At 40.6% G+C, this 14,581-nt stretch overlaps 1 protein-coding gene across 1 annotated transcript; it reads left to right on the top strand.

Annotated features, from left to right (window-relative positions):
• Positions 1 to 7,153: 7,153 nt before the first annotated feature.
• On the top strand, positions 7,154 to 9,341 carry LOC110113182 (uncharacterized mitochondrial protein AtMg00810-like). The gene has a single exon (XM_020845641.2). It carries the CDS (start codon positions 8,071 to 8,073, stop codon positions 9,334 to 9,336), a length of 1,266 nt encoding a protein of 421 aa, XP_020701300.1. The 5' UTR covers positions 7,154 to 8,070; the 3' UTR covers positions 9,337 to 9,341.
• Positions 9,342 to 14,581: the final 5,240 nt, after the last annotated feature.

Raw genomic sequence — 14,581 nt, forward strand, 5'->3', positions numbered from 1 at the left:
GAGTGCCCTGTATTCGACTCGTGGAGGAGCGAGATACGGTAGACTGTCTTTTTGACAGCCATGAAATCAGAGTATTGCCGAGAAAAGAGCAATACCCTGTGGTAGGATTTGCGAGTAACTGCGAGCGCTCCCAGTCGGCATCGGAGTAGCGAAGCAGATGCAAATACTGATTTTGGTTTATGGGCAGTCCGAAGTGAGCGGTGCCTTTGACAGTAGGAATGACGTCGCTTGAAGCATGAAAGAAGTGAACGAGTGCGGATCGTGCAATGCTGGGATCAGCTGTTGACGGCGGTATGCTACTGTCCGTTGACTGTGATGGTTGAGGTATCGAAAGCGCTATATCGTCATAATTGCCCTGAGCCGCGATGCTCAAACAGAAGGGACTGATGCCACGAGTGTCGAGCTGTGAGTGAGTCCTTTAGTAATGTAGGTCGCTATGAAGCTATAGCAACCGGTCACGACGCTCTCATAGTATATTGACATACTTAGTACATAACGAGCACGAATCTACATTTGCCGCAATAGCGGTATGCGCATCGAGGTCTTGAATTATCATCTCACTTCGGAACTGCTCGCCGTCTCTCGCACGCGAGCTGGAAGTAGCCTACTCCTTATCGGCACTGTTTGCTAAGATAAAACTATATCCTTGAACGCTGGAAACCTAAGCATTGCATCTATCTCCATTAGGACATAATCATATATGCTATTTCTTTTTTTTATAAATTTGCCGAAAAGGAAAATCCAAACTTGTTTGGCGTTCCCAGGTCTAACTTTTGATAGTTTGCAGGAATGGCTTTTCACACGAAGGCACCATCATGCAGAGAAGTATTGGACTACTCTTCTGTAGAAGCGCGCGGATCCCTTCACATCTGTTGATGCAGCTTCTAGAATACCTCTTCCTGAATGTGCATACCTCATGATGTTCACAGCATATGAATCTGGAGGAGAGTGGTTGGCATGCCGAGTTTTGTGAGAGAGAACGCTGAGTGAAGCTTGAGAATGTCGGAGAAGAAAGGCCTAATTCGTTCATTGCCAGTAACTAAGATGTCGTCAACGTAGACTATATAGGAAGGAGACGATGACTGCCTTTATGGAAGTGTTGAGCAGTGATGGGTCGCGATTTGCTGTGATTACAATCCGAGCTTGGTGAGATAGTTGGTGAACGTAGTATACCACTGCCTCGGAGTGCCTGACGGATGACCGGTAAGTGCTTTATTTAGAACGACAAACGGTTGATGTAGGGTGAAGAGAATCTTCGAACCCCTTGGGGTTGCCGCTGTAGACGGGTATCGTCAAGAATCGATGGAGAAATGCCATTCTCTCGCATGCTCGAGTTATGCATGAGACTTATTCTCATCCATGTATCTGAAGTGCGATACGTGGAAGACCGGACGCGAAGATGGATGAGGTAGTTTTGGCTGAGCCTGGACTGAAAAGTTCTCTACGTGGTCTAGCCGTAGTTCTGTTAGATTCCGAGTGAAGCCAGCGAGCCTTATCGAGGCACCGAACCATCCTGAGTTGAACTTTCGCGGAATATCATTTGCAGCGAGAACAGGGATGTTGGGTGGAGGTTGGAACCAATGTCCATTGCCTGTGTTTACTACTTGTTGATAGCGCGAAGAACTCAGCGCGATGGCTTGACAGCACCCAACAATATCGGAAAAGATATTGTGTTGCCTCAGCGTTAGAGTGCGTCGGGGCTTATCAATGAGTTGTAAGACCCTAGGATGATAATGTAATTGAGCGGAGCTAACAGGTCTAGGTGACCGGTTTGAGACCGTGTGGTGTGTCATGGGCAATGTGAATTGCGGGAATTTAAATGAAAGGCGAAGAAGTAGATGCTGAAGCAGATGCTGACGTTCGCGTCATTAGCTTTCATGTCGGGTGTGTGCATGATGGTGATGTGAGTAATTCATTGATATTGTGTATATGACTAGATATTTTGTTGGTGCTTTGCAATGGTTTGTAGCGAAGAAGCAGTGGTTAAATTGAGTATATAGCATGTGAAGATTATGAAAGCATGCTGCGTACGGATTTTTCTGGTCTTGGAATGGAAAGAATTCGACGAACTTCACATGTCTAGAGATATAATCGAGTTGTCGATTTTCCAGCAACTATCCTTATGATTATATCTGCGAACCAAGGAATTGTGCAAGCTTCAGATTTGGCTGTAATTTATTAAGAGTGGTTGGGCAATAGCGGAAGCACTCGCAGCCTAGGTGCGAGTTTGGGCGGTAGTCAGGTTTGATTTGAAACATGGGAGTGAATTGGAGCGGTGTGACCAGTGGTTAGGTGAGCATGCGGGTTAATTAGTAGACGGCAGTTGTCGCTGCTCAAGCCAGGAAATTGATGGGCATGGAGGCGGTGGCAGCATTGTCCTAGCGGTTTTCAATATATGACGGGGCCCTGCAGTTCCGCAAGACTGATTTTTCTCGGGGGTATGATGGAAACAAGAGAGCTTGATTGTGAATTCCTCTTTTGTTGAAGAAGCCGTCGAACTCGTGTTAACGAAACTTCTCAGAGCCTTCCGTCAGTGCGAATATTGTTAGTGCCTGTTAGTTGTCTTCAATAAAAATCCACAAAGTTAATAAATTTTTAGCAACATCAGATTCGCTTACACGGGAAAATCCAGCTGAAACGGCAGAAAATCGAATCTACTATAGAAGGTAATATCGAAGCCCCTGATGGAGGAGTGGGGAGAACCCAAACTATCAGAGGAGAAGTAAAAGGAGGGGTAGTAGTCTTTGAAGCGTAAATCGGAAAGACAGAGCTTATACTTTTACTCTACGAATGTACAAGAACTACAATTTAGAGTGCTGAAGCTGATGCGAAAGTTGCTGATTGTCGTGTGAAGATTCTTTTGGAATTATCTTTCGCATGAGGGTGACCCCAATCTTCATCTGCAAATTTGGAGCAGGGATGCGGAGGCCGATGATAATTCGTCTTGGTGAGCTGTGCCGGGGTTCTTGATGGAAGATCGGGATAGAGGCCCGCCTTACAACGTCCTTGAAGAAGGGATTTGGTGTGTCTGCAAGATCCTTACAAGTAAACCATTAGGACAAACGTATGGACAGATGTTGTCCTTTACGAGTTTGATATAGAATTAAATTGTATTGAAATAGCGGTATATGTAAAGATCGAAAGGGATAACATACGATCGGGGTAGAGCAGCCCTCTCGGTTAAGCCCGGTAGTGTGCTATGGGATATAGATATGTCCCGTCCCAGCAACAGTCTTAATTGAATCGGTAGCCTGCTGAGATTCCGGTTGATGTCAAGTGACTAAAGTATTATGCAACCGCTAGGTTCAGTGTTGATAAGCGCCTGAGGAGTTCCAGATTACCAATCTCGATTGTGGATTAAGTATCGTCGGAGAGGAGGCGAGAAGCGGCTTGGACCGGTGTGTAAATAGTTTTGTTGGTGGTTTGTTATGTAATTGGTCTATTGTGTTCTTTATGCAAACACTCGCCGATGTCCACGCTGTGCGATTTGCAAGCTTATCAGTCGATTTGAAAATGAGTTCTTGATCTGTATTTATTTGGCTCGGTTGTTTGCCTACCGACACGCTCCACTGCGTCCTCGTTGCCGCGATTTTGGTGTAAGCAGCAGTAGTTGTGGGAGTTCTGTTCTGGCTGAGCAGAGATGGCAGGTGATGTGCTGCTTCCGTAAGTGAAAGTTTCCTCTTGGTGATGAGCATCGCGTATGAATATTTGTCAAGAGTGAGAGTGATTGCAAGTCCGGTAACGGGATCTTTTGATCGACTGATACGGCAGGGGCAAGCTAGAGCCCGTTCAGGATGTAGGATAATGATGTGTCTTCTAGTGTCCAGAGGGTAGAAACGGCGGAAGGTGATCTGATCGAAATGAATTTCTCTCTGCGAGGTCAGTCAGGTATCTCTGACCAATAGACAGATTTCGCATGACGAACCACATTGTTCGTGTGTTAACTCACTTCAAGTTGGATAACTTTGTGTTAGCAGACTGTTTTAATAAGGATTGATGATATCTCGAGATGGAGAAGAATTTAGAGGCTGACCCAGATTTCGTAGTGATGTCGAAGATGCCATTACAAAAACTCAGGAAATTAACAACGGAGCAGGATATCGTTGGAACTAAATATGGCCTCGGTTAAATTATCTTTGTATTAAACTCCTGTTGAAGATTCAAAAGAATCAAAGTTTCGCTTGATCGCGGAGAGGATTTTGCGGCTGTAGGTGATCAAGAAATTTTGTTAAGAACCGTTGGCTTTTAAACATTTAGATTTGATATTCCGCTCATAACACAGTTGATAGTTATCCGAGTTAGGGATGAGGAACGACGGATTTCAGGTTAGAGGTATGAATGAACTTGAGTGGTCTTCGTGAGCTGGTAGAAGACAAATTCCTTTATTCGCTGTGTGTTCCTTCGGTTGTTATAGCAAGTGCAAAGACGCATGAAGTAGGAACGCTTCAGTCGGCCATGGAAGACGTCCGTGTCTGGAAACCGAATCGTACCGTCGCTCTGACTACCTATGTGAGATACTAGAGTACGTCGCTGTAAAGAAGAGAGAATAATGAGGAAGGAACACAGTGGTGATATAATGATATGCATTTGTTTTATTATCATCTCCTATCCTAAGTACATAGATGACTATATTGATTAGTATATTTTTTAGAGTTCCTTTACATGTGGCGGTCGAAACTTCATAGGTATTGCCCTGGTTTCGTAAATATGCTTTCTGTGTTTTGAAGCTCTGAATAGTGGGATATTGTTGCACGACTGGAAAGGAATGTCAAAGGTTGGCCACCATATGAGCAATCTAAATTGATAATTATTTTTTATAGGAGCAGAGCTAGCATTAGATTATGTTTTGATGTGAATGAATTGACAAATACTAGAAGTTATGTGAGCCTTGTGTTCAGTTTTTTAGAATAGGTTGTCCCGCAAGTTCCCTAAGTTCTTGAGGTTGGAAACAAAGATAACTTGATTAGATGGGAGTATGAAGAGGAGTGGTGTTGTTGCCGGCATGAACGTGCGTGGAGGAGGTAGGAGGAGGAGGAAGAATGTAATAAAATCAAAATCTTATCTTCCATCATGGCATCTTTTTAGATACCAAATGGGTGATGAGTATATTGCTGTGAGAAGTAATCGCACAGAGAGCGAAAGATGAGAAAGACGGAAAGGATAATCTGTAGTTTTGAGTAAACATGATACAGAGGAAGGTATTAATAACAGAGTAAAGGGCATAACGGTTAAGTTCAGTAATTACAAATATGTTAATTATGCTAAGCACCGTTCCTCCGACCTCCTCCTCCACCACCACTCTACCGGAAATTTCAGCTGATTCAATCACTATACCTCAACCGCTTAAATTTCTTGTATCCAATATCAAGAATTTAGCGCCTCATCATCTCACGACTGACAACTATCCGATTTGGCGTATGCAAATTCTCCAACAATTTGCAGCAAATGGCTATTCCGGCCATCTCACCGGAACGCTCCAGGCTCCCAGTGACATCAACTCCGATGCATACATACGCTGGAAGACCGCCGACAGCAACCTTCTCTCTGCACTATTTTCGACAATTTCTCAATCGATTCTTCCTTACATCATTAACTCCGCCACCACCAACGACGCCTGGACTGTTCTTGAACGGCGTCTTCAACCGACCAGTCGTTCTCGAGTGATGCAACTCAAGAATGAACTCTATCGGATCACGATGAAAGACCAATCTCTCCAGCAATACTTGAACCGGATCAAATCTATCGTCGACAACATTTCTGCGTCCGGCTCCAAAGTTGAATCGGAAGATGTCATTCTTCATATCCTGAATGGATTACCTCCAACGTTCAACTCATTCAAATCAACCATACGCAATTCCTTGTCACCTATAGATCTTGACACATTCTACTCGCTTCTTTGCAACGAAGAAATCCATTTACAGCAAGAACAGCAGCTCGATCTCGCTCAAACCGCGTCTCCAACAGCCCTGTACGCGGCTCAGAACAACCAATCTCGCGGTCGCCCCAGCAAGAAATTCTTCAAGAACAAGATTGTGCAGAATTCATCTCAACTGCCTCAATCAGCTACTCCCGTCACCGTGCCAAATTCTACTCGGCCGACTTGCCAAATTTGCGGCAAACTCGGTCACATCGCCATCAATTGTTGGCATAGATGCAATTTCAAATACGCTCCAACGGATTCTCGTCAACCGAAAGCTCTTCTAGCCAACCCGACTGTCATCCAAAATCAAGATTGGGTTCTTGATTCCGGCGCTTCCACCCATCTCACTCTTGACGCAAACAATCTCTTCTATCCCTCGGCTTACACTGGAGCGGACTCAGTATCTACTGCAAACGGTACGTCGCTGCCGATCCAAAACTCCGGTCAAGGACTTCTTCCCCTACCCGACAATGCTCGTAAGCTATTTCTACATAATCTCCTTCATGTCCCCGCTCTCACGCACAACCTGGTCTCGGTCTCAAAATTAACTAAAGATAATTCCATTTCGATCTCCTTTGATGCTAATGGGTTCGTTATTAAGGATTTACAGGACCGGCGTCCACTTCTTCATGGTCGTCTTCTTAATGGCCTGTACAAGATACAACATCCCAGGGCAGCCGATCACCAAGCATTGGCAGCAACAACTACGACGAATACTCTCTGGCATTCTCGCCTCGGACACCCGAACTCCAATATTCTCTCTATTCTTGCAAAACAATTCTCTGAAATTCAGATTGTTCCTCATTCCTTAGCTTGTATCTCTTGTAATTTGGCCAAGAGCCACAAATTGAGTTTTAATAAAACTGATTCTGTCAGTAGCAAACCGTTTGAGCTAATTCATACGGATGTCTGGGGTCCAGCTCCGCAGTTATCATCTGATGGTTATCGTTATTATATAATTTTTATAGATGATCACACTCGATATTCATGGCTCTATCTTATGCACACCAAAAATGAGGCTCTTAACAAATTTAAATCTTATTGTTCTCTCATTAAAACTAAATTTAATAGGACACCTAAGGCTCTGCGATCTGATGGAGGCGGGGAATTCACCAGTACCATGTTCAAATTATTTCTTCAAGAACATGGCATTCAGCAACAACTCTCATGCCCCCATACGCCAGAGCAAAACGGACTAGCGGAACGCAAACATCGCCACCTCCTGGAAATCACACGGGCTCTCCTACACGCATCAAATGTTCCGCACAAATTTTGGGCGGATGCTCTGTCCACCGCAAATTACCTGGTGAATATCTTACCTTCAAAAGCTATTAATCTTCAAATCCCTCTACAATGCTTGCAGGGGAAATCTCCTACCTACGGTCACCTTCGAAGTTTTGGTTGTCTCTGCTTCCCGTGGCTCAAACCTTACGCTGCAAACAAGTTCTTACCTCGCTCCGCAGAATGTATCTTTCTCGGTTACTCTCCCAACCACAAAGGGTACAAGTGTTACGACATCAAGAATGACCGGATTTACACATCTCGGCATGTGGTCTTTTGCGAAAATTCTTTCCCCTACAAGAACAGCAAACCTTCACCTATCTCACCCATACAACCTCAGCCTCCCGCTCACGCACCTTTACTTCTACCACCAGCTACCAACACATCCATCTCCACTCACTCCAAACCTCCTTCTCGGGTTCCTGTTGCTCAACAATACTTAAACACACCAACCTCCACTTGTAACCGATCACCTATAGTCTCATCCGTCTCACCAACTCACACAACCGGCCAATCAAACTCATCACATGCAAACCAGACTAAAGTCTGGCATTTCCAAGCCAAAACAAATTCTTAATCTACTCGCTCATACCTCTACACCTGTGACACCAACCACGTATAACCAAGCGTCCAAATCTGCTCACTGGACCCGGGCAATGTCAGACGAATACAAGGCTCTGCAAACACAAAACACCTGGACTCTGGTTCCTAAACCAGCGAACAAACCTGTCTTGGGCTGCAAATGGACTTACCGGACCAAGTTATTTCCTAACGGCCAAGTCGATCGATACAAAGCTCGGCTTGTCGCTCTAGGCTACAATCAACAATTCGGAATTAATTAAAACGAAACCTTCAGTCCGGTCGCAAAAATGCCAACAATTCAACTTCTCCTCGCTCTAGCAGTCAACCGTCAGTGGCCAATGCACCAATTGGATGTCTCCAATGCTTTTCTACACGGTGATCTACCCGACGACATCTACATGCGGCAGCCACCAGGCTTCACCGACCAGACTCAGCCAGATGCAGTCTGTAAATTACAGAAATCACTCTACGGGCTCAAGCAAGCTCCCAGACAATGGTTCAATAAGCTAACGTCCTTTCTCCAGACACACGGATTCCGGTTTAGTCGTTCCGACCCCTCTCTTTTAATTTTTAACAAAGACAACATTCAAATTTATTTTTTAATCTACGTCGATGATTTTCTTGTCACAGGTAATAATGACACGGCTATCAAACAACTCCTCCATCAGCTTCAAGCGCAATTCGCACTCAAGCAACTTGGACAAATCTCACTCTTTTTGGGCATACAGGTACTTCAATCCACAAACGGCTTCTTTTTATCACAACAGCACTATGCTACAAAACTTTTACACGATGCAGGATACGCCGACTGCAACCCAGCCACCACGCCTGTCACACCTTCGTCCAAACAGGATCCCACCGAAAGTGCACCGTTCCATGATCCAACCTTATACCGTCAACTTGCTGGCTCACTACAATATCTATCAATTACAAGACCAGATATAGCTTTTGCCACCAATGCAGTCTACCAGCACATGCAAAAACCAACGGACAAGGACTTCAAAGCACTCAAAAGGTTACTCCGCTACATCAAAGGAACTATCACCTATGGGCTGCCGATCAACAATGGACCGTTGGAACTTCGAACCTACACTGATGCCGATTGGGCATCCGACTCATCTGACCGGAAGTCTATCTCCGGCTATTGTTCCTTTCTCGGCCCAACTATCATTTCCTGGACAGTCAAGAATCAAGCCACCGTAGCAAAATCGTCCACCGAAGCCGAATACCGGGCTCTCTCTGCCGCAACATCAGACGTCTTATGGCTTCGTCGTCTCGCTGAAGAATTACACATCCCACAGCTCGCACCAACTCCAATTTACTGCGACAACACCTCGGCAATAGCCATTGCTAAAAATCCGGTGTTTCATGCACGGACCAAACACATAGAGATTGACTACCACTTCATACGACAGCATATCGAATCCAAGGCAATTCAGCTTATTCACATTGCTTCTAATGATCAAATAGCGGATATCCTAACCAAACCGTTTTCCATAACTCGGTTTAATGAACTAAGAACCAAATTAAACATTCAACCACAGAATGCTTAATTTGCGGGAGGATATTAGCAAAGCCGTTAGTCTTTTAGCCTTAATACTCAATCTGTACTTATTTACTTCACAACCATTGTATTATATATATATGTGTACCGCTGTACTGTTCGTAAGTTAAGTGAAATACAATTCAGTTTTCTATCTTTCCTCTTCTCTCTACTCTGTTGTCTTTCTTCCATTTCTTGTTCTTTCCTCTCAATGTGATGTATTAATATATGTTTTCGAGCTTGTGTGATACTGGTTTGCATTCAGTACTGGCCGATTGAAAAAAGCATCGATCCCAGAACAATCATTTAATATCTCACTTTCATTAAAACTTAGCTCTATCTATATAACTTTCAAATATAAAACCGTCCATGACAGAACTAACTGAAACTTCTAGCTCACTCAGTAAGTATTGTACCTAACATTAACAGTCTAATATTTAAAAGAAAGAATTCCAAATACATAAACAAAATGCATCTACTCAACATCATGAATTATCCTTTCAGATTCAACGAGTAACATTCAGAATATGCCCTCGTGAATCATCATCATGAATTATTCTTTCAGGAATATGTGATCTTAAGAAATATTTGATGCGAGAGATGAAGATTGATTTTTTTATCTATTACTAATTCAATTTAAAGAAGATCATACAAACAAGCCACAAACTGTCAAAAATGATAGTTAATTTCTAATCTCAAGTAAACATGATGCAGCCCATTTCTCAAGTAAACATGGATCATATGAGATAGAAAAAAAAAATTTGTTTCTGATCATGGCCAATGTAACAGAAGTCAAGCAATGTTAGGATCTTCAATGACAGGAAGAAGCACTTCCTTCTTGAGCTTCTTAATTGGGAGAGGAGGGAGAGAGGGAAGGGAAGTCCTAAATTTCTAAGAACTTCAATCTTTACTTTATGTCGGACATGGATTGATGAGGAATGCCGAAGGTTGTTGGATGACCTATCATAGTAACAAAAAAGCATTTTACTTGTCTCTAATATGTCAAACTTTTTAGCACATAACCACAAATTATAATTAGCTATCTACTGACTAATACGATCTTAACAAAAAAACTTAATTATTTTTTTAATTGTCATTAGAAAAATGTTAAAGCTACTACGAGGGTAGTTAATTGGCTTTTTCTAAGACCATTAGACCATTAAGAACTCCATTGAAAATCTCTAAAAGCCACCATCTCTAAACCTGTAAAATCTGAATTTTCAAAGCAAAATCAAACACAAGTATTTGAAGAGCCAACCTCGTAAATCATTTGTAAGGTTTTCACGCACTCATTCTTTCTTCAACATTCAAAATACAACCAAATAAAAAAAAAAATCTTTTTAATTATTGTAATGTATTTTTTTTTTTTAGTTTTCAATCGCTTGTTCTAGTTTAATTTTCAATCTCTCTTCTATCATTTGCAACGCGCGCCTTCTTGGTTGCTTTGATGAGCCTCAACATTAGTTTTAAATACATGGGCCTAGGCCCAATAATTATCTCTTAAGACAATTTAATAACATCATTACAAAACATAATGCATCTTCATCTAATGCACATCCCATTAACATAAATATAAGAATTATATTTATGTAAAGTGATATATCATGAAAAAATTATCTTGACTGGGCATGAATCTCAAGGCAAAATCAAGTTAGAAATTTCAAAAATTAAATCGAAGACCACCGAAATCATAGTTCAAATTATCTAAAATTTAATAAAAAGAAAATTCTATGTTGGTTTCACTGAGATGTTCAAATTGAGTATAAGTTCACCGAAAACATAGTTCAGATGATCCCAAATTATCTGAACTTTTAGAAGTCTTAGCATTTATGTACTTTAAAAGTGTCCAAACATAGCTAAAATAAAGTTAAAAAAAAAATGAAAGAAAAAGTTGACATACAAAATGGCATATAAGATATGTTATTTTAAAAATATGATAATGTCCACTGAAAACGCTACAATTTCATAGAAAACTCCAAAACAAAATTGAGTTGAAGGATTAATAATAAATCTCTTTGCTCTTAATTAATGGCTTCTGACTTTATGGCATAAAAATTATGGAGTATAGCAACAACTGAAGTAGCTGAGAGAAATCAAGAATTGTTTTAAGTAGTTGAAGAGTTTGTAAATCGTGCACGCATAGTACTAATTAACTGCAATGATTTGGAAAGATAACAAAAAATATTGGGAGTTTAGCTCAAAGTTTGGTTTGAAATGGTATTTGCTTTGTGCTTACAATTTTTTTTTTTTTTTTTTTAGTTGAAGATTAACATATTAAAAATGTAGTTGTTAGGTTGTATTGATTTATGCTTCCTATAAATTTTTATTAAATATCATATATTATCTTTTTTTTTATAAAACTCACTTATAAGAGCTTACACGTTAATAATAAGAGGATTACAAGCCATTTGACTTAATATAGTATAATAGCTAAACAAAAGAAAAGAAGAGTAAACCAAGAAGAGGCCCTACAGAAGACGCAAAAGCCAACTAGAACATGAACCAAAGCATTCACCCAAGCAAGCTAGAGAGCAACAGACCAAACAACAGGATCATCAAGTAAAACTGCAAGAAGAGAAAGCTAAACAAACAAAGCCAAAGGCACAACTCACAGCAAAAAATGACAACCAAACCCTAAGCCCTATAGAAGAAGAACACAGGAGCTTCATGCGGCAATAACATGCAGAGAAAGACACAAAAGAAGCAAGAAGCAACAAGCCAACCAACAAAAATACAACCAATCAAGCAACTAAACACCTCAGCCAAAACCAAACCCAAACACCACAACCGACAAGCAACATAGCCGAGCCTCACACCCAAAAAGCACCCAACCTAAAGAACAACACCCAAGAGGAAAACTAAACAAATGTACAAGGACCCCCGACTGAGCAACCACACCAACATAAAGCTAAGGAACCAACCAGGGGAAGGACCAACACCAGCAGAGATGAACAAAATCCCTCAGATTACTTCCTTTTATATTTTCGCCTATGACGTTTGTCACCCCCAATGGAAAAAGCTTTTTGACCTATAAGACCAATATTCAAATAAACATCTTATTGTACTTATCAAAGTCCTCCCCAACACCCTCACATTACAAGGAAATGAACTCATGAAGCCAACCATAATGATCCACACAAGAATCCTTCAAAGATAGGCTCAATTGAGCTCCAAAGGCATCATTAGAGATAATAGAAATAGGAACATCAACAAAAGACACTTCCCAATTATTCAACACCCCCCTTAGAAAAATTATGATTATTAATAATTTAATATCATCCTCATAACCCAAATTTAAATCAAAAGTATGAGTCCCCAAATCAACTTCAACACCTTCTCTAAATTCACATTGTTCATCAATCATGGTCATCCACAAGAGAAGAAACAGCCATAGGGGTGTGAGCAATGTCAGGGACAGAACCCTCTACCTTGCAAAATCATCATCCAACAAAATTTCACCCCGAGGGAAAGAACCGTGAGCCTTCTCCACATTTTTATGCATAACATCCACCACATTTTCCACTATAGAAGCAACCATAGGTGTAGGAGCTAGATCCGTACACACCAACAATAGGGACAGGCTTAAGAGAAGGAAAAGGGTTCCTTAGCTAAATGCAGATGCAGATAATGACATCCTTTTCTAAAATTTCCTAAAGACTTGCAATGATCACAAAAAGAATGAAAGCCTTCCATAATTTTTTTTTTTTTTGACGAAACCAAATTTCTTTGGACCAATCCACACAGCATGAATATATTTTTTTGAAATGTCGAGTTCAACAAGCACATGGGAAATTGAAGGATGAGAGCCATTTGAACTTGTAGTGTGACATCGCAAGAGCCAACTAAAAATAAAGCAAAGGCCATGCAAGATACGAAGAGAAAAAATATGCAGACTAAGATTAGGAAACAAAATCAATATAGGGATAACGGGAGATTTTTCGCCAATATCAAATTTCGTCGACCATTTCGTTAATTTCATGAAATAATTATTCATAAAATATGAACGATGAGTGAAAAATCGACAATAATCCATATCGTTGATTAGTTTGATTAGCATATGCTTAGCATCAAGCAAAGTAACAAAAAACTCACTGGAAAGTTTAAGATTAAAAAAGAATTTTCAGATAACCTCTAGCGGTGGGCGATGATTAAGAAAGTTGCTGACTAACAAAAAGGTGAAGGGAGCAGCAAGTGTCAACATCTCCTTGTCAGAAATTCATAACAAAGGCAAACCATAAAAAGTGGAGACTTTAAGAGCCGAAAAAGCATCAAGAAAAGACTTTGGAATATGATTTCCATCCAAAAAAATCAAGATCAAACAATTTCACTTGATTAGCCGCCATCTGCGAAGGCGAATGCTGCAAGATCAAGTGAAAAAAGAACCCAAAAGAAAAGAACTACATATGCACAAAGAGAGAGCACTTTCTTGTGAGCGGGGACAAGTGTACGTGCGCAACCGTCGCCAGGAAGGAACAAATAGACCAGCGGAAGACGGCTAGGGAGAAACCCTAGCAGAGCACCGACCAAAGCATGAGAAAAAAGAAAAGATAAGACATCAAAATCATATTATCCTAGAATTTATTATAATATACAATGTCAGGTTCGAATTAATTGGTCATATTCGCAAAGCTATTCAGTTAGCTTATTTTAGGGTTCTCAAAATATATTAATAGGCCAGGTTTGAATATGACCAAATTTGAATCCACTCAATCCAAACATATCATATTTAATAAATAGGTAAAAAACATATGACTGAATCCAACTTGCTGGTAACTTCAATGGCTCGAACGAAACCTGATAACTTTTTTTATTTTTCAAAATTATACATTGTTAATTATAGAGTTCATATTGATTTATCAAAAAATAAGAAGAGTATGCCAAATTCCAACAGTCAAAAGAAATTAATAAATAAGATTAAATAAGTCACTTTTAAGTCAAAATTGAATTTGTGGATCAACCTGAATCCGACCCGCTAATTAAATAGGTTGGAATTATGGCCATGAACCTTACTCATTTCTTAAATAAGTCAATCTGAACCCGAATATTTCAAATCATGTCTGCATCAAATCATTTATTGACACCACTATTTATATGAAACCTAAATATTTGATTGAGATGCAAGAGTTACTCGTTTGAGCCATCAAATAAATTCACTCAAGCTTTTCCAAATGGCCAGTAAGATTAAAGGAAGTCTTTGAAGGTCTCATTTATTTTTCAATTTAATAGATGATCCATACAATGTGATAATTTTGTAA

Source organism: Dendrobium catenatum, unplaced genomic scaffold (assembly GCF_001605985.2).
Source record: "Dendrobium catenatum unplaced genomic scaffold, ASM160598v2 original_scaffold_144855, whole genome shotgun sequence".
NCBI classification, from domain to species: Eukaryota; Viridiplantae; Streptophyta; class Magnoliopsida; order Asparagales; family Orchidaceae; genus Dendrobium; species Dendrobium catenatum.